The following is a 26,696-nucleotide window of genomic DNA, read 5'->3' as shown; positions in this document are numbered from 1 at the left end:
TGTAAGACGGACTGTTGAGCTTCAGCAGACCAGACAGAGAACTGACAGAACGTCTGCTGTAGTTATAGCGTGCCAACGACGTGAAACCATGTCCATGAAATGTGATTAACGGCCGTATTTCATGGCCTAAGCTTTCTTTAATGACACTGCATTACACAGTCATTTTTTGACACAGCAATTGCCCCACACTAGTGTAATTAAATTCTAGCTCATGATTGGCTCTGTCTGGGAGCATGCATCTGTAACCGTGCATTCAAGTGAAAAGGGAGAGGGCTATGGTGGCAAGTGGCAGAAACCATGGTAACAAACTGTGAAGCTTGAGAGAGAGTGAGGGGTGTAGCTCCTTCTGGCCCAATTAAGACCACTGCCAGGCTTTATATTTGCAGTAGCAATAGGACAATTCAGAAAGAGAATACCTCAATGTTTCTCAGCATAGGCAGTGGCTCATTAGGTAACCTTAAGAGCTGTGTCTGGCTGTGGACAAAAGAACAGTCTCTTGCCAAGTCTGGCAAAATCCAGATCAAGATTACTTCAGCATGTTCCAGTACACATCAAATGGAATGGTGTATTTATGAATTGGGTAGTTATTGTCCACAATGCAGTATTGGACAATCATTGCAGGCCATAATAGAATAGTGTAAACGTGTGTTTCTGATGTAAACAGTGATCAACAACCTGAACCTCTTCCTGAATAAATTACTACATCTATCACATCCAATCAATCAAGGACTCCTGGACCACTGATATTCAGTGCTGTACAAAAGTCAGAGAACACACATCATTTATTTAATTTTTAATAAATATTTTCTATTACAAATGATGAGTTATGAAATAACTGTTAAAGTTGGGGTGAAAGACTACAACAGAAACTAATCCTCCTACACATACCATGCTTTTTAAATCCTCCTCCCTCTCTCCCTTCAGTTTCCTCTGACGAAAAACTTTGCAATTCACGAACACCCCATCACCTCCCTATTTTAGTGACTGACTTCTCCTGCGGTGTGACAGGAGGGTTGAGCTTCCTTGCCAAAAACAAAGCCACCAAGAACTCCTCCACAGTGTTTGCCTTCCTTGCTAAGTTTTAGGTGTGGTCAGTACAAGCTAAGTGCTAAGTTATTGTTTTATTGGAAGATATATCTGAGGAGATCAGGTATAAATTTGTTCACTAGCATAATAAAGGAAAAATGCAAAGGATAATGGGACTCCTAAAAAGCACACGAGACATGGTAAAGCACCAAAACTGTCTCCATCAGATAAACAGTACTTAAAGGTGATGTTTAATCAAAAAGTAGCAATTTTAATCAAAAAACGTTTTCATAATAGTCACAGGATATTTCCTCACCATTTATTAGCTCTCAGATTGTTTGCATGCTAGAAAAATCTCTGCTGTTTGAACACAGCACTAGCTCATTAAATGGGGAAAAACGAAGGGTCTTGGGCCAAAATGGCTCAGGATATTACCCGGAAATTTAAAAAGCATAAAAAGTGATGAGTGTGTTGCTCTACTTCTGCTTCATAAGTGGGTAATATTGACTTATTTTTGCAGCTACAGATTACTTAATGTGGATCTAATTCCATATTCCGGAGACCGCTAACTGCATGAAAGTAAATTCATACCAAACGAAACAACACAACAACACCTACACACTACACACTGTTTCTAACAGAAACATAGTGTTCCACCTTTAAAGATGTGGAGCTTCTGAATGAACACACATACGGGGGTGTGTTTTGCTCTGAGAACAGTAGCTCCCCAGAATAGTCTTTGTGGCCTTCTATATGTAGATTAAAAAAGAAGAAACAGATCAAATGGAATTTTCAACTATGCATTTGGTGCCTTAGAGTCATACAGTGATGATGCATCATAAGGCCAAGAATGGGGCACCCTTTTCTTATCCAACTGAGTTTAAGAACCAAAGGCCCTTACTGTTTAAGATCCAAGACTCAGGAGGGAGCATATGTGAGATGAATAAATCATTTTACCATCCAAGCATCCATATCAGAATAGAAAACACAAGCACTACCCCACTCATCGACTCTGATAACAATCATGAAATGAAATAATTCAATTCAGTGTGCTTTGTGTAATATAATGCCTGTCTCTTAAAGAGCTTTGTGGAAGAAATGTCCTCATTTACGGGCTATAACCAGCCTATGTGAGTCAATATCTGCTTATGACCTAAATCTGCTCTCATTACTGCACAGTATAATGAAGCAACATGCTCCATGAGCTTAGATTGTCATGCTTCAAGGAATATAAAGCTTAGTGATGCTATTGCTCCAAATTATCAGGAAAGATCATGCCATTAGAGAGCACAGAAAAAGACTTATCATGTATGAATGTGTGGAAATCGATGCTGAAGCCCAACAGCATCAAGCAAAAATAACACTTTCTTTAGATAAGCCTACATAGAGGTCTGTGTCTTCAGTATCTATTTTGTTTTTCCTCTGGCTTAATGCTCATGTGTTTAAGAGGAGCACATAGTGGCCATAATTCCACAACAAGGCTAAGACTCCTCAAGTGCTGTGGTCAACAACCTGACCCAGAGCTTAGCAGACAAGAATTTAATCAGCGAACCCGTCAAGCAGACAACTTTCCCACATCATGCCTTGAATGTAACCTTGGGCCAAAAAGCCTTAGGTTAAGCCTCTGCTTCAGTGAAAGTTTTTTTTTTCAACTTCCATAAAAAACAACTACAATTCTCATATTACATTTTTCTGAATGATTTTAAAAAGGTCGGCCCATCTGACGTGGCCAGAAGTTCAGGATGGCTTTGGAATGTGTATGAAGCCAAAAATAACCTAAAATTTAAGTAATTTGAAAATGGAAAGCAAGACAAGTTTATTAATCTCTGCATTCATTATGAGTTCCATTAAAGGAAAAAGTGCTTCATTTGTTCATGTGCTTCGATGTGTTCTTGGGGGTAATATTGTATCCAAACACTTACATTTGAGTTTTGATTTAGACAATTTAAAGATGGTGATTTCGATGTTTCCGATTCTAAACGTAATATGTCATTTTAGGAGCTATTTTTAAAATAAAATGACAATTGTCATTTTCAGAAAATGTGCATTTAGAATTACAATTGTAATTTACACAAAAATGCTTTCAAATGTATTTGTACAAATAATAAATTGTTTAAAAGATTACATTTCAGAGCAGTTCACTGTGGTGGTAAGAGTAGCTCACAAACAAAACACATTACAATATTTAAATAGTTTAAATATGGGTTATTAAAGTCTGAGACACTGTTTTATGACAGATATGAAGTAGGACCTAAATGTATTATTTTTCAATGGCAAACAGATGTACATTTAGAGTGTTTTGGAAATCACTGTAAAAGAAAAATAAATAAATAAATAAGGGCCACTGCTGTGTTCACATTATGTAGTAAACTACAAACTGATAAAAATTGAGGTGTAGTTTCATTAGTTACTTTGAATTGCAATTTACTGGGATTGGTTGCTTAGGTTTATAACATAATTAATCCCATCTGTTCTGAATCTGCTACTTTGAGACAATCTTTGCTACACTTCAGCCAAATGCTCAAAATGGCATTGTCTGCTTATTTCAAGCATAATATGTCTTCTAGGTAAAACCTTGATTTACACCGGAGAGGTGTTTAAAGATATATTTTCACTGTAGACATCATGACCCCCAGTTCCTATGAAACCTCACTGTAGAAAAACTGAGTTATGAATCTCAATCTCAAAATTTCAGCGATAGCTTTTAAAAAATCAATGAAATTATCAATAAATCAATCAATCAAATGTTATTTATATAACACTTTTCACAACAGAAAGTTGTCATAAAACAGCTTTACAAGGATCTGGGTCCAAGCCTCCTATGAGCAAGTCAAGGGCAACCGTAGCAAGGAAAAACTCCCTTAGCGCACGAAGAAGAAACCTTGGAAGGAACCAAGACTCAAATGGGGGGAACCCATCCTCCTCAGGTCGACAATGAAGAGCACAACAGATAACAAACAGAAGTAAAAATGAACTGACAGATGAAGGGGTTTTGGAATGAAGGTAAAATATTAGTTATATATGAGTATGAGGAAAGGAGGAGGTGGTCAGTGATTCTGTGGGAGGTAAAAGCAGGTGCAAAGTTAATTTGAGATAAAACAGCATCTATGCATGGCCAAGCATGATACTGTAGGTGAGACAAGGCCAGGATTTTGTACAGGATACACAGAGTCAAAGGCTAGAAATTATCCTTAAAGTGGAAACCTGTTGAAGTTTTTCACCAAGCCTATCATCAGGCTGGAGCCAGTGCCAAAGGCCAAGATCCCTTTTTGAACTTTAAATATACTGCAAGCAAAGAAAAGATTAAGAAATAAAAAATTCATACAGCACAAACTATATATAGTGTGTGCCATCAAATTGCCTTTTAAAGATCACATTAAGCGGGCACCATATGTCCTTTAAATGTGAGTCCAGCTTTTAGAGCAGGAAAATGTGACAGCATGCTGTGCTGCTCTCTCTCGCTCATTCACTTTGACATTCTGATGTCCCCTGCTGTTAGTTCCTCCAAGAAAAGGGATTCCATCAGTCAAACTCCCCTCCTGTGTCTCAACACCCACTTACAGACTCTTTAAAAAGCCAATAAACACTGCCACAAACAGACACTCCGGGGATTGAATTAATCTTTTTGTTGTGACAATTTAAGTAAATTGTGACAATTTTACGCAACACACTGAGGCAGGTTATTCATTGCACTGGCTCTTTAATGGTGTAATAATCGGTGGTGAAGAACATTACAATATACCTAACTGACCATTCAGCACTTTATTAGATATTAGGTGCTAACCTTGCAACTACACACATTTTTCCACTTCTGTCAGGTCCGATATTTACATAGTCGCAATATATAGCTCTTTGAAGTCTCATGCATCTACTAGTTTCCATCATATTCTCTGCAGCATGCAGTGATCCAGCAGCATGGCAGGAGTTTAAAGCTCATCACAACCTGGGGGAAATTTGGCAGCAACCCAAATTAACCAAGAGCTAATCTGGGATTGCCTGTTCCCCTTCAGCACCCACAAACATCAAACACTTCACATTATGTTCTGGTCACGAAATATTAATCAGATCTTAATCAAATCGAGATTAGAGGAACCATGTAGGTGAGGAGAGGATGTAATTAAAATCTGCATCTTGAGCAGGGAGTGTCCATATTGGAGCTCGACAGGGAGTGAACCAAGGGCCAAGTGTAGCTCTGATTTTCTGGAACTTACTGTTAACATTGACATAGCGATGTAAAAAAATAAATCATATCAATCGCTTCCTTTGTAAAAGAAGTATATTCAAGTGTACTATTAGGATACTTCATTTAAACCAAAAACAAGTGAGTATATTTTCAGTTTACTTTTTATATACTCATCAGTGATATATTGAATAGTACATGGGTAGAACTGTATATAGTGCTAACCAACACAGAAACTGATAAACATTTGGCAGATTTTATACAATATTCATCAAAGATTTGAGCAATATGATTTTCACATCTAACATGTAAATAAACTACTTAAGCCACACCTACTAAAACGTTGTCATTTGTAGGTTGAATACATTTTGCTTCATCATAAGTTTTAGTTAATGTATATTCACTATGAGCCCCCATCCACTGGTGGTACTGCTTTAATGCAAACACTCAAAGTTTCTGTTATTTATCCAGAGAAGAGCTACGAAGACAGCATTATTCTCAGTTAGCGACAACAATAAACAAACATAAATACTGATTTTCTAGGTTTCTGGACTAAGCAGTTACATTTTCAGATTTAGAGTTGGGTTAGGTTTAGAGTTTAGAGTTTTAATGTGGCTTTTTCACCCGAGGTTGCCAGATATTCACTATATGGAATTTAGGAACATTGGGAATGTAAAATATATTTTAAGCTTTATGTTATATGTTTTTAGCATAAAAGTAGGTTGGGTCTGAGACTATTGTAACGTGCTTAATTTATATTATAATCCATTTAAAATATAAGTAGGATAGAAATATATAACTAGTAGTTTACTTTAAGTATATTTGCAGTACACTATAAATCTTATATGTAAACATGCTGTGTACTCAAACTGTGCTACACTTGCACCTAAAGTATACACTTTTATAGTATACTTTTATAAACTAAACATTGGGCCAATTTATTCCCAAGATGAATTGAAAGAATACACTTCTTACAAGTATACTACATAAAAATATACTTGGGAAACTTTAACTATACTTTTTTGGTAAGGGTTGGAAATGAAGCTTGTGGTGTAAGGGTTTTATACAAAGTCTTTCCATTCTGTATCCATCTTGCTAATTGTGCTGGGTAGTTATTTCCACTCATGCAAGACCAGGCTCTTGTCTCTTTGAATTAGGAGAGACCTATAAACCCAAACTAAAAGCCACAGGGACATGATAAATATGCAAATACACCCAAGCAGGGTTTGCAATGGCACAAATTGTTAGTAAAAAGGCCTGCAAATGTAACTGGACAACTGGCCGCTCAGTGGGTTCTTGGCCTGTTGTTTACCAGCGCATTGTAAATTAATGCAAAACAGAGCTAAGAAAAGGTCTGCTGATTCTAGCCATGACATTTGGAGGGTCAGAAAAAGAAAAATATATTATACAGAGACAGACAAAGAATCTGGTAGACCAGTAATGGAACAAACGCTGCTAAACAGTTAAAAAAAAACCTATAGGATATATCAAAAAAGGAAATAGTACTGCAGTAAAACCTAAGATGGTTCATCATAAGATACATACCAGCTGAAATCTGAAAAAACCTGTAGAATTTTAGGAGAGGTTTTAAAGAAAGATGAGGTAAGAATTAGCCTCTACCAAGCTGATGAAAGATGTAGAGTGGAAAGAATAAAACACACAATCATGTCCAGCCCACAGTGAAACAGACTCACTTTATTACTGATAGAACTGCTGAAGGCAGAAAATAAACAGAACCCTCATTTGCTCTGATTCCGAACAAATTCCTGAAAATGAACTGGACAGGCTCTGTTATGGATGGGCGCCTTGTTCAGGGTGTGTTCCTGACTTGTGTCCAATGATTCCGGGTAGGCTCCGGATAAACAACAACCCTGATAATGATCAAGCAGTTACAGTAAATGAATGTATGGATGAACTGGACGATGCTTTATTTTGAACTGGTATGAGTGGTAGATCAGGCACAGCAGTGTTGCTGGGGGTACTATGCACTTAAAGAGTATGAGTCAGGAAAGTCAATGTAACAAAATTACGTTAAAACAGCCATTAGTGATTTTCTACAGTGATTCGTCGTCACGTGTCTGAACAGCCATTATACTAACACCTAATGCCCTTCATGGAGATACTGTACTAATTCTATTTTAAACTTGACTACTCCTCTGTGAGAGATCCACTCTACAGGGCACAAACTGGTTCCTCTGGGACCAAAAAGCAATTTGGATTTTGCACTTTATATAATAAAGTAAAAAACAAAAATAATAATAATAAAAAATTGATCACAATTCATTAATATTTTCTTACAGTAAAATTATTTATATCTTATATAAGGTACACCTACTTATCTTAAGATTACTACCTTTTAGGGTCACTTTTAATTGTGATGGCTTGTACAGTACCCTTTATCTGACAGTGCAGACAAAAGCAATCCTAACATTCTGCACATTAACCTCACAGTCTCACAGATTTCATTTCTGCACAAAATATTTGATTACTGTGAACATTTTTCCTTTTTAATGACATAGATGCCATTCAAAGATTAAAACATGATTTTCCCTGAATCCAATTTCATTGTTAATAGCATACACTAGCTTTTTCCACTAGTCATCGTGGTCTACCTTGCCTGAGAGGGTCAATCTCATGGATCATCGTTGTGGTATCTCTACAGTGGCATACTGAGTGATTCTGTGTGTGTGTGTATTGCAAGGTGTCACATTGTTGCTGTCCAAAAGCCTCCATAATTGAAGCTACAAACAGTGGGGGCTCTTTATACCTAAATTGCAAGCAAATTAACAGGCATTAGCCTAACCTCTGATAGCCACTGTAAGGGGGTCCATAACAAAGGACAGACCGCTGATTTCAACAACTGAGCAATGAGAATAAAAACAGCTTATTCATTCAGAACAGGCTAGATTCTGAGACCTACATTAAAGGACTATGAGTCATTTTCTACATGTACAATGATTTGTCTACATATAAGTTTATAGCCTTTATACTGACACCTACTAATGAGGATGTGTCAGAGATTTTTTTTTTAAACTAAATTTATTAGTTTATTAGTTATAGTACATAATATAACTGTAAAGAAAGACTTGAAACCTTTTACCCACTCCCACAATTAGAACTAGAGAAGATTATCACCTCAGCCAAGCCCGATGACAAACACAGATTAAAGAAAATAGAGGACTGTGTAAAAGATGTGAAAGGCTGGATGTTGCGTAACTTCCTCCTTCTAAACAGCAACAAAAGTGGGTCCAAAAGTGGCAAGAAATAAATTATCAGATTTAATTTTAAATCTAGCTAACTTTCCAGTTAAACCTGGTTCAGCAGCAAAAAATCTTGGTGTCATAATTGACCCGGAATTATCATTTGATCAACACATAGGTAGTATCACTAGGACAGCTTTTTTACATCTTCGCAATATTGCTAAGATTAGAAAGGCCTTATCCCTTCAGGACGCAGAAACATTAGTACATGCCTTTATTACTTCAAGGCTTGACTACTGTAACGCACTACTGTCAGGATGCACAAGCAGCAATTTAAGAAAACTTCAACTAGTTCAAAATGCTGCAGCTAGGGTCCTCACTAAAACTAGAAAATTTGAACATATCAGCCCAGTTTTATCATCACTTCATTGGCTGCCTGTTAAATTCCGCATTGACTACAAAATTTTGTTATTAACATACAAAGCTCTACATGGGCTTGCTCCTGAATATCTTCAAGATACAATTTCCTATTTTGAGCCTCCACGTTCACTCAGATCACAGAATACTGGATTTTTAATTGTTCCCAGAATTCAGAAAGCCTCAGCTGGGGGAAGAGCCTTTTCTTATAAAGCCCCCAGACTCTGGAATGATCTTCCAGAAAATATTCGGGACTCAGACACAGTCGCAATCTTCAAATCTAGGCTAAAAACACATCTGTTTAGTTTATCTTTTGGTAGCTAATACTCCCCCATAGATAAAGGCGGCAGATCCGGGGAGTCCATGGACACAGGGAATTATAGTAAACTGAGACGCTGGTGCTGTCGTCCCGCCGCTTCTCGCGATCACTCAGGTTTGTTGACGGTGGAGCGGAGGGATGCCAGTGTTTCAGGATGCTCCCGTGTCTGTGTGTCCTTCTGGTTCTCTCCTTTTAGTTAAAGCTGTCATAGTCAGATCTGCCGGAGTCATTAGCCACACTCTGGAAATTTTCATATTTTCTACTTTACAAACACAAAACAGTTCAAAACTAATTCCATCCCTTTACATCTTTCCGAGTAAACAACTGCCCACCTGTCTGTCTGGACACTGATGGATGACTGTCGAGATCCTCCTCCACGCTTCAGACCAGCTGCCCACGCTCCAGCAACCACCAAGTGCCTTGAAGCTGTCCCTACACTGAAGTTCTCATGGAATACTAATTATCATCACCAGTAGATTGACCAGAGGAGGATGGGTCACCCCTTGTGAGCCTTGGTTCCTCCCAAGGTTTCTTCTTCAGCTGGGGGAGTTTTTCCTTGCCACTGTCGCCCCTGGCTTGCTCACTTGAGGGTTTTACATTTGTTTTTACATTTCATGTCAAATCTTAGTCTTACTGGAATTCTGTGAAGCTGCTTTGTGACATCAGTTGTGAAAAGCACTATATAAATAAATTTGATTTGATTTGATTTGATTTTAAATATGGGGTGCTTCCGAAAGCCCTTAAAGTTACTGCTTTTTCCTACTGATCCTCTTCCTCTCCCCCGTGACCCAGAAACTGATTTTGTGCCTTTCTAAACAGCAAAGGAGACAAAAGAATCCGCTTACAGTCAGCACCGAAGAACCAGCAGAGGATGCACTTGAGTGTGCTACCCAGGAAGTATTTTTAAGATTCTAAAGTGACATCACTGGGAGCTTCACAGAGAGTCTGTAAACATAGAGAAGGCTACACATAAATATAACTCATAATCACAAATATGAAGCAGGTACTGTTCTGAAATGCTCTTCCTTCCATACTGTTTTACATTGCTTGTACATTAATATTGTTATACAGTGTTTTTCTTCTTTTCAGGCTGTTCTCTATAATGCTGTTTCTCCATAGACATTTTTCAAGAATATTCATCCTCCATAGACATTGTTCTAGAATATTCTTCCTCTATTGAAACTTTTCTAGAATGTTTGTCTTCCATGAATATTGTTCTTGGATGTTCTTCCATTCACATTGTTTTTGAATCCTTTCCCTCCATTTACATGATTCTAGAATGCTCATCCTCCAGTCACATTGTTCTAGAATTCTCATCAATTTACACATTTCTTGAATGTACACATATTTCTGGACTGTTTTACACTTATATTCTTCTAGAATGTTCACATCTTCTTGATGGTAACAATCACATGTTCATTCTGCTTTTTTTCACAATCACTCTGTTTTATAGAACAAACTTACTTTACTCACAATATGAAATATAGCTTTCTGGAATGTGATTAATGAAATGAAGGCTCAAATTGCTTTGTTGTCTGTGAAAGGACCTGTGTATACTCCAAAGAGTGGATCCCTCACATGAGTGTGGCCATGTTTAAGGTTTTGCACAGAATCTCTAAAAATCCAAGCCACTAGGGATCAGTACCTTTCATTCACTACACCTAAAGTCTATATAATGTGAAGAAGTGTCATTAGAGAAAATTCATTAGAGACAAATTCATAGTTTTTTTTTAATCGATGTCTGAAAAACTTTATATCTGTAGCTATATATCTGGCAGAAGGTCATATTCCTAAAAGACAAGCATCTAGTAACTGACATAAGCCTGCCATGTGGTGTCTGCTGACTTTGATTACCAGAAAAACTAATCAGCCGACTGACTGCTCCCTCCTCCAGGGAGCACACACTCCTCGTCTACAGCTACAAATACTTACAATCACAAGACCCTGATGCAGAAAATCAGCTAATGTTCAAAGCATGGGTACTAGAAGTTAATGCAAATATTATGTCTTAATTTAGGACCAGTGCAACAAAAGGCCCATTAATACAACAGGCTGCGATGTTTTACATTAGATAATATACATTAAATTAAAATTTTTTAGCCTCATGAATTTTTAAAAACTAAAGGTGACTTCTGTTAAAGAACTTTCCAACAAAGATAAAGATTCTATAGCCAGGTTCCCCAATAGGCGGCCAATATTTAAACCTTTGGCCTGCCGCCAACACAGCCACAGTCACATTGGGTTTGTGTCGTCAAATTTTTGCATGTGAAATTCCAAATTTTTTGCCACTACTGCACTACAGCCTCACTCAGCCACGCCCACTTCCCACTTCCAGGAAAAAGCTGTTTCTGAGCGACGCGGTGGTGCAGCAGGTAGTATCGCAGTCACACAGCTTCAAGGACCTGGAGGTCAAGTCCTGCTCCAGGTGACTGTCTGTGAGGAGTTTGGTGTATTCTCCCCCTGTTCGAGTGGGTTTCCTCCAGGTGCTCTGGGTTGTGGAGTTGGCAAGTTACAGGCAATGAATGAATGAATAAAGCTGTTTCTCAGTGTGCATTCTTGTGTGTTTTTACGTTCTCATGTTCTTGGGAAATGTGATCAGTTGCAGCCCAAGCCTATTCTGTTTAAAAGTCCACATCTAGCCAAGTACAGTTCAAATACCCAGATGTGTTTTTGCTCTGCACTGGGACAAGACTTCTTTAGACTTATGACAGTCAGATATCTCAGAATGTTTTTAATACCAACTACAGCGAGATGGCTTTTCCCCACCACTGAGACGGTGACTCATCAAGTACGTTGGCGTTCCTCAGAACTTTGTACTCATGAGTCGAACTCTCCAAGTTTGTACAACCAAGTACAGGAATTCAAACTTGAAGTAGTTTGTATTGAGAAACATCCTAAGTGAAATGCAAAAACCCAGTGTAACTGGGGCATAACGCTACTGGTGCCAAAAAGAAAAAAAGCAAACCATTCAATGAGCACCGCCACAAATTCAGGTCTCTATTTTTCCAACCCACTGCTGTCACTTCTCTCATTGAATGGTGAGTAAAATCAAATAACTGTAGTTATTTAGTTATGCCTACCTATTTACAAAGACTTAATAATAAGCATAATCATTCTAATAATAATATGATTACTGAAATAAAAACTCTGGTCCCATACTGTACAAAATAGTATGAGAATGATACACTGGCCCTTGACTTTGCGATGTTGGTTAAATGTGGCCCTTGAGGAAAAGTAACTGGGGACCCCTTTTCAACACTAATTTTAAAGTTTTACCTATAACCTACATCCAAGTCAAGAACCACTTGCAGGTGCTATGTCTTATTGCAAATCTAATGCAATGCATTAAAAGCAAAGTGTTAACACCATTATAACTACTAAATTCAGCTACAAAATATGGACACAGGCATTTAACTTTGTATACACAACTGGTTTCATCTACATAGAAAAGCATAAAGATGAAATGTGACCTCTGAAGCAGCTGCACATTTGCCTATGGTTATCATACATAGTGACAAGTGTGGGCATGGTCCTAAACACAATTACAATGATATTAAAGGGCTGTGAGCATGCACACACACAAACACCCAGAGCCATGGGTGGCCCCAGGGCCCATACCTCTGTATATTTAACAACTGGACTGTGAGGTGTGGAGGTGTGTAACGAGCATGTTGTCAATGTTAGATATGTTCATTGCTTTAAAATAAAAGGAATACCTAGTCCTTAATCGCAGTTTAGACTGAAAATTAAATTAAATGGAACTGAAGGGTGGTCTTCTTCACAGCACAGTATGAATTTCATTTTATAAAGATAAAATGTGCCGGTATTACAGGATATGTACAATTATTAATACTGATAAAAATGTAGAAAGGTAAAAATGCAGTTAACGTTCAAAGCATAAAGACTTTGTTTTGCCTTAAATGTCTCATATTGTTAATGTACTTACATAATGAGGATATGGAAAACTACCTGTAGGGCACTTGGTGTTCTCACTTTTCTTGGCGTACACCTACACTTGCTCTGGTAATGGTTATTCTCTGTTGCTCCTGGAAGAGGAAGAGGTGATAAGGGGGAAAAGGAAGGAACGGAAGAAGGGAAGGATAATTACACCCTCGAGCCCCCATGCTGGCAATCAAGAGACACAACAGTGGAGGAGAAGCTACCGCAAATCAACTCCAGAGAGGGCTGCAAAATCACAGGGCTGGTCGAGAGAAGTGACACCTCCCTGGTCTCCACTTTCATTAAGGTCACACGTTGAAATATATTAAGAAGCACCCAGCCGTCCTCTGTGGAGTCAGACAAGCTGCATTACATCCTCTGTTATAACCCTACATTTCCTAAAGGACTTCCTTAGAAACGGCTGGCAAAAGTGGAGAGGCCTACTACGGCAGCTGATACAAATTGCTGCCAGAAGAAGTGACAAGGCTGAAGAGGGGGCTCTCGAGCCCGGCTTGTGGAAACTAGATTAAAGCATTACCTGAAGCAAGCCATTGATGACACACACCAAGTGGAAAACCTTGCCAAAAAGAGAATCCATTTGCACTTCCACTACATGACACCTCTGCTGTTTTTTGTGACAGACTTGATCTGAAAGGCCCTTAAGCAAAATCATCAAAATCAATATCAACGACTCCACAGACCATCTGGAAACGTCTCGTTAGTTTTCTGTCAATACTGCAGTAATTGCATGCATCCCAGCCAATTTAAGATGAAAAAAACAACAACTTTATATCCACAAAACTAGAGAGACACTATTTTTGGTATTACTGCTTTTACACATTGAAATATTATACAGTCCCTAAGTGGTTCTTTCCTTGGATGTACAGCATGCTTGTTGATTAGATATAAGATATTCTACTTACATAAAGGTGTAAGTCAAAACCTTTCTTAAACTATAATTAACAAAAGTGCAGTATTCAAACAACAAAGGGAAAGATCTGGTAAACCACCAAACGTGTCACCCTCAACTAAGTAGTACATTTCCAGTTTGAGACAGGACAAAAGTCAAGCTGTACTTTTGCATCAAATATGAAAAAAAAATCCACAGATGTTTGTGCCCAATCCTCCCACTTTCAGAGGACAAAGCAACACTTTGTGTCTGAATAGATGTGTAGCCATGGGCGTAACATTGCTTTTAAAAACTCTTGGGATAAGAATGTGTCCCAGTTTTGAATTAAGTTTAGCTGCACTTTAAATTTGCAATCGTTTTAAGGGGACATTTATGGTTTGTTTATGTTCAGAAGCTCTGTGCCTCTTAAAGTGGAACAGTATGTTTGAGGAAAATAACAACTATTGTTTATACATGGCTGATGTTTCACTTGTCTCTAAGTTTTTATTCACTGTTAGAATTATCACAGAAACTCATTTGTAACTTGAATTGTTTAATTTTATAGCAATTTTAGTAATGCAGTTAGCCGTCTCCTGATTTTTTGGGTAATTTCTACCTTAAGTGATCCAAAACAGCAAAAATAAGTCAATATTACCCACCTATGGAGCAGGAATAGAACAACATCCTCATCTTGGTTCATGCCTTTGAATTAAAAAAAAATACATGAGCAGAGAGAGAGAGAGTGAGAGTGAGAGAGAGAGAGAGAGAGAGTGAGAGTGAGAGTGAGAGAGAGAGAGACAGAGAGAGAAAGCCTATTTAGATTTGTTTTGAGAACACAAACAGACTGAAGAGTTAGTAAATGGTGATGAAACGTCTTCTAAATGTTATATAAAAAAGTGTTTATTGATAACAATCGTGAATGTCACTTTTAAGAAATCAAGACCTCATGCCCACACTTTTGCTGAAAGGATGTCATCACTGGGATTAAAAGAAAGGGTTTATGGCCAAATATATTGGTCATACACAGAAAATGTCATTTTTATGGATTTAACGTTGATAATGAAGGCAGTTGATATGGTGTGTAAAGCCTGAATGAAACTGGGGCATTGAGCATGCATTAACGGTACCAGTGGGGCTCAGTATGGCCTTAGTATGGCTTGAAGTGGGGTGGGTCTGGTATGACATCACTTCACTGATGATAAAAAAGTATAAATGATTGGATAATAAATTACCAAAGCAAATATAATAGCTAGGTTTATGATATTAAATAGCATTCCAGAAAGCTATATTCCATAATATGAGTAAAGAAAGTTTGTTCAAAAAACAGGGTGATATTAGAAATATTGTGGTTGTAGATAGAAAGAGAGGGGACTGGGCCCTATTTGAAGCTCTAATGGAATGGCGTAGGATAATTTATATCTTATCTTGTGTATAATTACAGTAAGTATTACAATTGGTTTTTTTTTATTACTGTGAATAAAATATAATTTGTTTGGTTTCAGGAAATGTGAGTTGTGTCGATTTTATCATCTAAGCAGGGTATTTCAAAAAATAAGCACAAAATAACTCATTAGAAATATGTTTGGATTTATTGTTTAAAGAAACAGATTATAAGACTTATTACTGAGTCAATAAAGCAAATATGACTTATAGGGGAAAGTCCACCATTCACCTGGATGAAATTCCGGACCATGGTAATCAATTTTCGAGGCTTGGGCTGACCAACACACTTTTCCGCATGATTGTAGTGCCGACTGTTCCTATGGGTATTTGTATAAAATATATTGAACATACTGTGGTGGTGACTGTCTCCCATTTCACAAAGTGGTGTAGATATGTCCGTAGTGTCCTCAGTGTAAATTATGCCTATGTAGCTGTCAAAGACATTTACCAACTTGACAGCCCAGATTTCCTGAAATCTCTCATGAACTTCTCTTCCAGGGCTCTGGAATTTGGGCTGATAATCATGTGTCATCCAAACAAATTGTTTGTGAGGAACTGAAGCAGACCATTACATAATCAACATTCTTAATGGATATTCTTCCTCCTTTTACCATCAACAAAATGGCCTGTTAATGAATGTGTAACAGAGCGAAACAGTGAACCCAATTACACCCCTGCCTCCTGTCTCACACAGAGCCAGGGCTATGAGATCAGAAGTTCCATTACACAACGAATAAATAGCTAGCCATAAAGAGTTATACATGAGGATCAGCCAAAACATTTAATTACCTGCTTTTTTTTACACAAATCACCCATTTTGTTAACTCCACTTACAATGTAAGTGCATATACATTATCTGCATGCATCGTTAACCCCCCTGGTGTGTTTGTGTGTGTTGCACTGGCACAACTGGATCAGACTCAGCAGTGCTGCTTGAGTTTTTTAACTCTCACTACTGGACTAAGAATATTACAGCAACCAAAAATATCCAGCCAACATTGTCATGATTCCATTGATAAACGAACAACACACGAGCTATACTGTCTCTGGCTTTACATCTACAAGGGGAAACTACAATGTAAGTAGGTTAACAAGGCTAATAAACTCCAGATTGCCCAAATATCATGATTCCAGTTGAATCAAGAAGTCTGCACTCAGGTCATTACTGAGTCACCAGTGTGTTATCAATATATTGCAAACCATATATCAATTGTTTAATGCAACTATACATGCAGCCACAATAGTACTATTTTACCCATGCTGTACGTCTCTACCTAGAAATGACACTCCTGAGATAAGAGACAGAGAACAAAGACAATCAGGCTCAGTCTGTCTCATTCTTCTCCTCTCTCTACTCTCTCACTTCTCCTGCCTGTTTTCACACACGTGTGTAGTCACACGTTCTCCAGCTTGCAGGCCTTCCACTCCCACTGTTTCTATGGTGACGTAGCCATGCATGAACACTGCTGTCAGCAGTTAACAGACACTGAAGCATGGACTCAGCCATCAGTCTCCTTCCTGATCTTATTAAGTGTTGACAGCTCTTCATAGCACCTTTTGAACTGGGAACAGAGAAGGCAAGAGGGGGGGTGGGTGTCACAATGCTAGCCCCATCAACACCTTTTACTTTTCTCATGTATGGCTTGAGCATTCGTGTTGATGACATGCAGAACGTTCAGCTACCTTGTTATTTGTTTCTATACACAAGATGAATACATAAGATACACAAGACAGAAATGCAGTCAGTCTAGTGGGTAACACCCCCGTCTTCCACAGAGCGATAGGGGTTGGATCCTCAGTATGGGGATAGAAGCATAACATTCCAATGCAAGTTTTGGGCTATAGTCCTAGCTCTGCATTCACCTGCATCAGTAAAATATAGTACTGTCTGCAAATGCCATGAATAAGAAGAGATTTGTATCTTTTTACATTGCTTTTTTTAAAACTCTTTCTGAAAAAGCCACAGTGACCTTTTCATAGACATTTTAATGATATCTTTGAGTACCCCAATTAAGGGAACAAATAAGCCAAAAAAGAATTCAGATAATGACGAATAAAGATGGATATTAAGGCCTTGCTTTCAGATCCTAAAATAACCCCTGAGCCGCCCTAGCACTCCTCTCCCAACTCCCACTGGAATGTGGCCCTGCTGTTGTCATGGAGATAGAGAAAATGCAGGAGGATCTTTTTTTCCCCTAAAGCCTCTGATCAAGCTGAATCTGTCCTCCCCTTATTCCTGTCCTCTTATCTACTCTCTACCTGTCCAGATCCTCTTGGTTGTACAGCCTGTTTCCTGCTGTTTCTCACATCTCACTTCAGCAAACACAACGATATAATGAAACATTTTAATGGCCTACTGCCAGTGGAACTGACGGACTGTTTTTTCTCCTGCTGTAAATGTATTACAGTGTTTCTGCCAATTTATGAAAGGAAATGGATGCAGGCTAAATGCAAAGTTCTCTCAAGGAGCATTCATTCATTGATTGATTCATTCATTAATTTTCTGTAACCAATTAATCCTTTTCAGGATCACAGTTCCAAGGAAAAGAGGTTAAAAAAAATCACTGTGAGGACCACACTGGACTATGGGGTTACTTTTCATTTTCCCAAAGGTTTTTAGACACTCTTTATAATCAGTGAATTTGTAGTATTTTTACCTTACAAATTAGAGTTCAAATCATTGTGTTGCTTCACTGATCTGTAATAAGAAGAACAGATCCTCTGTCATTGCTACTCCAGTCTCAGCACTGCAGAAACTGCACTTTGTAACTTCTGGAAGAGGGTCGGAAAAGGATGAGTAACATAAACTGTGCAGCAAAAGACTGACTTTACGTATACAAGGTGGACCAATGATATAGGTGTGTCTAATAGAGTGGACAGTGAGTGGACTTGGTGTTTAATCATACAAGAACAACACACATTTAACACACCACTACCACGTGTCCTGAGCATTAAAGAACAAGGTGAAATTGGGCAAAATTATGCAGAGCAACTGGACTACAATCCCACAACGGATGTAGTGTAAAACTGTTAAATTCACTATCATTTAGAGAGCACATCCACAGCTCAATAAAATAAAGAAAATCTTAAGTCTGTAAGCAAAAGTGTGTGGAATAAATTACTTCCAGCACTGACTTTTCTACAAGAGACGAAAGTATTCCTGACAGACCTGTTTGAAATTCTGTTTCTTCAAGTACTTCCCTTCACTTTAAATTTAATTCTGCTGGGTTCAGCTGGGGAAACCTAAGTAATGGTTAATGGAGCAGAGGAGTGTGCCTCCCACATTGTCAAACGGTAAATCTGCACTAAATACTTTCCACATATGTAAATAAGGAGTATTCTTCTCTCTTTAAAGGTGCAGTAAGTCATTTCCCACCCAACAGTAGCAGACAGTGTTCATTCATACATGTATTTATTCGCTGTCTATAAACAATTCCTCCTGGGAGATACAGTGGGTCCAGAGCCTACCTGGAATCATAGGGTGCTGGGTAGTAACAAATGCTGGATCATCGTAGGGCATCATATACTCACACCTGTGGTGTTTTTGTTTCTGGAGCTGTGTAGTAAGGAACACTACCTGTATTTATGTCAGGGATCATTTATTATTGTGCTCAGATTAGGAACTAAATAACTTTGAAATGCTTAATTGAAGTAGTTTATTCCTAATAGAGTGAGTCTCCCTTGTACATTATTTTACTTTAGAATCTCTGAGACCTCCAGTACACTAGGGGACAGTATATTGGGTGGAAGGAGTAAAGAGAACATTTGTGTAGCCTTTGCACTGGGCTTGCTAGATGTAAAATACTGATCAGCCAAACAACTTTTGCAACACTGAAAAGGGAATGGTATTGTGACATCGCTGGTGGTGGAAAATGAGACACAGCCTTTCCTGAAACAAGCAGCCTTTATTTAAGCGTCCTTACAAGGTCACTACAAAAGAACAAGAAACAAGCAGCATTTCTTGGCTTGGTGAATGTCGGGACTTATTCACAGTCGCCTAGATCCTCCTGACTGTGGATACTGCTCCACCCACGTCAATCGCCACACACACATCCAACACACACACATAACCCTTTGTACATTCTCCAAACACACAAACAAGCCCCTGTGAGCTCCCCATCCCACCTAGAGTCCAGCAACACCACAGTATATTTATTATTCTAGCAATGTTTTTCCATATAGATTGCAGCAGGCCTTCAGCATCAATTTTTCCCCTACTTTTAAGCACCGTATTTAAATTCACATAAACAATTATAATGCAATGCCATGTAAACAAAAACAAACAAACAAACCATGTGGTATAATAATGCTCTTTGCCAGTTCTAAATGTGCTAATCTATTCTCTTTATGATGCTATAAATGTGATAGAAACACAGCCCTTTTAGGGAGCTCAACAAAGCTCAAGCAAAATCAGAGCCAGGAGTAAAATAAGTGTGATTATGCAAAGCTTAGCAGGGCAGCAAAGGTGTGCAGTAATGCTTTTCCTGATCCAAAAGAAGAAAAAAAAACATTGGGTTGGATTTTACAGTTCGGCGGCTTCTGCTGTGTCCCTAAGACAAAGTTTCTCACCTGGTGGCACACGACACTGTCTATGTGTTGTTTATATTTGCCTTCCCCTACATTTTTTGCCTTTCCAATTATTTTCAAACTGTGGCTAGCCCTGAAAAGCTCAACACACTTGGAGGAAAATAAGTGCCCAGCTCTGTCGTGTTAGCTAGCACATGAAAAACATTGCCAGCATCATGCTACGTTATGGGGAGGTATTATTCATTCATTAAATGTCTGTAAGCGCTTATTCAGTTCAGGTTCACGGAATCATTGGGCACAAAGCAGGAACACAACTTACAAGGGTGACACACTTTTTGAGTCGCCAATCCCCCTACCAACATGTGTTTGGGTACTGTGGGAGGAAAAAGCACCCAGAGGAAACCCACACAGACACAGGGAGAACACACCAACTCCTCACAGACAGTCACCCAGAGCGGGGCTCGAACCCACAACCTCCAGATCCCTGGAGCTGTGTGATTGCGACACTACCTGCTGTGCCACCATGCTGCCCTTATGGGAAGGTTTGTCATTGTAAATTGGTAATCTCATGCAAATATATGATGATAGGTGAATATTGGTGAATATTAAAGCAATGCAGTTTCAATGAGTTCTTTTTCTGCAAGTCTCAGAACTGCACCTGCAGTCACTTCAGCTTAACATTTTATTGGTCAGTAAAGGCCACAGAGCTAAAGGTCTTCTATTCTGCTGATCCACACCATGCAGTTTCCTACAGCATGCCTTTATCTCTCTCTCTCTCTCTCTCTCTCTCTCTCTCTTCATCTCTCTCTCTCTCTCTCTCTCTCTCTCTTCATCTCTCTCTCTCTCTCTCTTTCTCTCTCTCTCTCTCTCTCTCTTTTCTATCACTCTCTCACACACACAAACACACTTCAAAGCAATAAATCAAGCCCTCTGCTCCCTAATGTAACTTTAATAAGGGCTGTTAATAGCAACAGTTTGGCTGGTAGCGATCACTAATCATTCAAGGCTGCAGTGTACTTCCCATTTAAATAAATCCAGGGAGAGGGAGAGAGAGAGAGAGAGAGAGAGAGAGAGAGAGAGAGGGTAGGGTAGGGTAGATTAAGACATGGAGATGAGGAGATACAATAACAGATGGATATACCATGTCAGAGAGACAAAGAAGGAAGAGGAAAATTATGCATGTGTGTATGTGTGTGTGTGTGTGTGAGAGAGAGAGCTACAGAAAAAGTGATAGAGAGAGGAGAATTCAAAGGAAGAAAGCCACAAAGAAGGGAGAGAGAGAGTACTACAAGACCAACACCCAGAACACGCAGCATCTTAATGCACAGATATTAAAAAGAGTGCATATAATGTAAAATGGCCCATGTACGTTGTAATATCACACCATAATACAACAAATCTCCTGATATAAAGATATGTATAGGTGTCGTAAAGGGTAGGGTAGTTCAATGTATATTTTATCAGCAGGCTGCAATATGCAAATGAGCCCTTTAATGAAGTTCTAACATTCATTGTGTGCGGTGAGCTCGAGCTGCTGTGGGTGTCTTGATGAATCAAGGCATTCACATGATTAAAACAATAGTAAGTGATTTTAATTAAGATAATGCAGGGCCCATTTCTTGCCTTTTATGAGATACACTTAAGATATTTGCTTGTGCTCAGGTCTGAATTCATTTTTAAATTACCATCAGTTTTACTCTTTGTGTTACCGTTACTTTAAGATTGATGTATTCAAAGAAGCTCTGGTCTGATTGGAGGCTTTGTTTCTGGTCTATTTCAAATAACAGTTCAGGCCAAAACACATGGTATAACTTTAATGTGGATGGGCGGGGCTAAACTGCTATACTCTGAATGAGGGCAGGTAAGAAAATGTAAAGGTTTTTGTGATATCAGAGGTTGCATTGTAGATCATGTTCTATATTTTTTATAGATTATAGACATAAACATATAATATATGATTGAATGAATGCATTTATATGCAACAGATGCAACATAGATATATGCATATATGCATTTGTACAGCACATATTTTCAGGGTGTTCAGAAAAAGAATTATAACCAGTGTCCACTTCCAATTCTACTGCATAATTATTGATGCTTATGGAAGTTGATGTACTATGATTGCATTCTAAATAATTTTGGAGATTTTCTATAGCTCACTTCATGCATTAATTTATTAATTTAAGATTTTAATACAATAATAGCATATATAATTTTTTTCAGAGTAGTATATAAAATCAAATAGTCAAGCTGGCAAAGCAAATACAAACACTGTGGCTAGAAAAACACAGCAGCACCAATAGGTTATATGATGGCTTGATCACTAAACTCCTCCAAATCCACAACTTAAGCCCTTAAATCCTATCATTGTGGTCTCAACCAAGCATATAATTTGCCCAGTCTCTCGCTGACTGCCTTGTGCTTAAGCATCCGTGGGCTGACGGGATGAGATTCAAGAGCCTCTTCTGCCAACAAAGCCATCATTATGGAAAACAAACTGCTCCTGCTCTTATTTGTGATTAAATCTGCGTTTCTGAGGGAAGCCGGAGGGGGTCAGACTTCTGAAGGAAAGTCTACACAGGTCAGATGTCATATCTGTGGACTCTGACTTCCTTTATTTTGTTATTTTTAAAGCAAGCCTTTTCCCATGACCTTATTCTCACATTTTTACTCCATGCCACATTTCATTTGTGTCTTCTAAGAGAAACCTACAAATAAACACAACCAGAGGGAGTCACATGTGGTAGACGAAGGTGGCCCATCTGGACAGTTATTTAAATGGATGCCTTTGATTTTAACTTTGTCTCTGTTTACAAAATCTGTAGATAAGTGTTGATTATCTCAATTATCATGGACAAAAAAAATGGACTGTAAATATCACTGGCATACTTTTACAATGGATGAAAATGGGCAGGAAAAGTGTTAAAGTTTAATGATGTGATTCCTAAACAGGAATGTCTGAATGAATAATATTTAGTGCTTGATTGTGGCAAAATATTACACTAACATCGATATATCCCCATACATTTTTTAACCAATATTCAAACCGGTTTAGTCAATTCCAGTTCCATCGGTTAGCTAGGACTGCCTCAGTCACACCACGTACCAACTGGGAGGGTGCAACAAGCTTGCGCTTCTTTCAAGCCATAAGCCAGAAACGCCTCTTCCAAACTGCTGCTAAAACAATGCCACTGGACAGCTGAACTCGCTTGAAGGAGATTAGCAGAACTATCCCAATCTCTTATGTAAGATAGCAGACACCACCATAGTTGAGCATGACACTTATGGCCATTTTCCACTGCGTTGTACCTACTGTACTAGACTCTTCTCATCTCTACTCTCATATTAAGACCTAGCGTCTTGTTGGTTTCCCAAAACAATGGATAAATGTAGCTGGTTATGTCTCAGAATCGTTGGCTATAATGGGAACCGCTGGCTTCGGGTGCTGTTTAGTGCTGTTTACTCATCATATATTAACGTGTTTTTGTTGCTTTTTGCAACTGAACACAGCTACAAATGAGTTCAGTATGTTTTTCTTTTTCATTCCTTGTTGCACGATCCTTGTTGCACTGAATTCTTTCATCAGCCCCCAATCCAAAGTACGTTTCACACTCTTCAAAAGACCATGGTGTAATTTTACAAGCTACCAAGTTGAGCCAGATAAAAACTAATGTGGTCTTTACAGTAGCTTAGTGATTTTGCAAATGGCTATTATGTGCTGGATGTCTGCACTGCATCATAATTAACAAGTTTCTCCTTCCAATCTCTGCAAGGTTAATTAATGGAACCACTAGTGAGCAGGTACTAAAATGTACCCAGTTCCAGGTACCAAGTACCAATTTGTCAGATGTAAGCAAAAAGCAGAGTAGAGGTCAAGTTGAATAGGTGCCATGCAGTGGAAAATTGTCATTATTGATACAGGGGAAAAGGAGGGTCATTCCACACACCCAGAGAAAGCAAGGCAAATGGTGCTGTCTTGGACTTACAGCCTCAGATGGCAGAGGCATCATTAGTGATCGAACCAGTGATTTCCTGATAATGATACACTTCTAATGTCCAAAACACAGCTGACAGTTAAACAAGCAGGCTAGCAAAACATTATCCCCTGCAGAACCGGTTTTTCCCTTGCAAGAAGAAGGTTTTGTGGACAGTTTACTGCTCTGTTAATCAAGGTCAAGCCCATGGTCTAACAACAGGGTTGTTCTCTGCTGTCAATGCTGAGTTTCAAACCATCACTTACTATTGTAACACATAACAGCATTTGACAGACTCTTATCCAGAGTGACTTCACAGTTCTAACCACATTAAAGTAAATGTAGTAAACCAATGTGGAGTCTTGCCCAAGGACTGTTTGTTGTATTAACCCAAACAGAGAATCAAACCTAAGTCTGCTGCATAGAATGCAGTGTTGTTACTCCCAACACTACACCAACCACAAGCTCCAGATTGGTTGTGAACCCACCCACATTTAAATTAACATTTCTGATGTTTCTCAGGCTTGTGAAGCACCACTGGCTTCAGGTATAAGTCAGCTGTTTTCTGTTCTTTTGCTAAATATAAAGTGTCAAAATGTGTGGTCTTGTCTCTGGTAATCAACTGAAAGCTATTTATTTCTGGGTCAATAAAAGGTTTTGTTATTATATCTTACCGTATCTTATCTTATCACTGCTGTCACTTTCAAACATGGCACGGTTTTTCCCAGAACTAAGGGCTGAGGATATAATGCAAGATTAACAGTCAACATTCAACAAACACATGTATAAAGAGCAAATCCCTTGCCATGACTTTACCATCCCAACAGCAAACCAAATGTCACATGGCTTCTGTGGAGTTGCGATGTGCAACACATTAGAAATTCCAGCTGTATGAAAAACATGACATTTTTAATGCTGCACCAGGGTTTCTTGGGCACTGTTTTGAATGGATATTGAGTCACGGAACAGAAACTAATCAGTATGTGCTGGTTGTAACAGTAAAAGGGGAAAAAAACAGGAGAGTTAATTGTTCCCTTAGGAGTGCATTTCAAACATCTGTCATTTGATTTCCATTGGGAGTAAGCTGCAAACCGCACCTGGAATGGCCACATTTTAAGAAGCAGGTGAAGTGATGGAAGCTAGAGCTTCTTCTCTTTAAGCACAAAGTAGTAAAGTTCAGATACCGAGAGCATAAACTACCTATAAGCACTAAATAAACAGCTAGGAAACAGAGTCAGTTTAAAGAACAGCCCTGGCAGCATGTGATAAAAATTTGACAGTGTGTGTGTGTGTGTGTGTGTGTGTGTGTTCGTGAATGAGTGTGTGAAAGAGAGAAAGAGAGAGAGGGAAAGAGTAGTAGTCTTACCTGAGGTAGCGCAGGGGCTCTGTGGTCTCTGGCTCTTTTTCACTGGAACTGTGGTTCATCTTTGCCATGGAAGAGATGTGCTGGATGCAGGTGATGAGATTCAGTAGCGGATCCCTCTGCACCAGTCAGCCTTTTTTATTTCTCTCTCTCTTTCTTTCTCTCTCGTACTCCCAGACCCCCCCCCCCCCCTCTCTCTCTCTCTCTCTCTCTCTCTCTCTCTCTCTCTCTTTCCCCCTCGCTCTCTCTCTCTCTCTCTCTCTCTCTCTTGTGCTGGCTCAACGGCTGATAAATCAGGCTTCACGCGTGGATCAGCTGCTCTCACTGCCAGTGGCAGCCAATTAAGAGGCAGCCAGACCCGTGAAGAGGTGCGTGATTGGCTGAATGCCGCAGCACTTCAAGCTTAGCCAGCCAGAGACGCCAACGCCTTCACAAACAGCACCCTGAGAACACATACAGACACACACACATACAGAGCTAATCCACACTCAGCCACATCACAGCCCTGATCATCCCCCCAAATCATGGATATTTCAGAAAATATTTGAATGCTGATAATCCCACAACACAAATCCTGCAATGATCTAGGAATACACTGCATGAATATCATCTCTGAGAAAGTGAAATCAGCTACTATCTATTAAATAGAGTATATAACTAAAGCAAGCACAACTCTCTTTAATATCACTACCATGAAAAACAATTTAAATTAAAATTAGATTTTTTGTGCAACATATATTTGTAATTCAGATTTCAAACATGCTCCCGCTCTTTTGCCTTTTTATGGTAATTGTAACATAATATTAAAAATGACAATTTGCATTTTCTTTCAACAAAATATAAACGAAAAATGAAGTAGTTTGAAAATGGAACGTGAGAAGAATTTCTTTTTCACTGCATTGATTATGAGTGCAAAAGCATGTGCATCGATTTTTCCTGTTCTTGGGGATAATACTGTATCCAAATATATATGAGTCTTGGTTTAGATTTAAAAATGGGGATTTTGATGTTAGAAATTATGAACAATACTTAATTATTAGGTCTTTTTTATATACATAAAATACCATAAATTACTATAACAATGAGAATACATAGAAGTGGAGAATGTTTGAATTTTGAATTACAATTAGAAGTTACACAAAAATGCTTTAAAATGCATTTTTTACACCTAATAATACACTTTTAATTGTTTTTATTTAAAAAGCAAACTGATTACAGCATGTTTAGACATAGAAATATATATGTGGCACTGGTTAAACTGTATTAAAGGGCAAAAGTGTTCATGTCTATTTTTCTAACATTCTTCACTTTGTTGCTAATAACACATTGAATCCTCTTCTACATGGAAGACACTAGCACAGATCTGTAGAGCAGTGTTCTGCAGTCCTTCACAGATGATTCTTTTCAGCAGTTCTTTGC

General features: G+C 38.6%; 1 protein-coding gene across 1 annotated transcript in view; it reads right to left on the bottom strand.

The window, feature by feature from the left end:
• yjefn3 (YjeF N-terminal domain containing 3) overlaps positions 1–25,456 on the bottom strand; it is a 53,944-nt gene extending 28,488 nt beyond the window's left edge. Inside the window, exon 1 of the mRNA XM_066648200.1 lies at positions 25,281–25,456. Coding sequence (XP_066504297.1) covers positions 25,281–25,348 — 68 coding nt within the window. The 5' untranslated portion in view covers positions 25,349–25,456. The remainder of the gene's footprint in view (positions 1–25,280) is intronic.
• Between the last annotated feature and the right edge of the window lie 1,240 nt (positions 25,457–26,696).

The sequence above is a fragment of the Hoplias malabaricus genome, chromosome 16, assembly GCF_029633855.1.
Source record: "Hoplias malabaricus isolate fHopMal1 chromosome 16, fHopMal1.hap1, whole genome shotgun sequence".
Classification (NCBI taxonomy): domain Eukaryota; kingdom Metazoa; phylum Chordata; class Actinopteri; order Characiformes; family Erythrinidae; genus Hoplias; species Hoplias malabaricus.
This window is presented reverse-complemented; position numbering and strand designations above follow the sequence as displayed.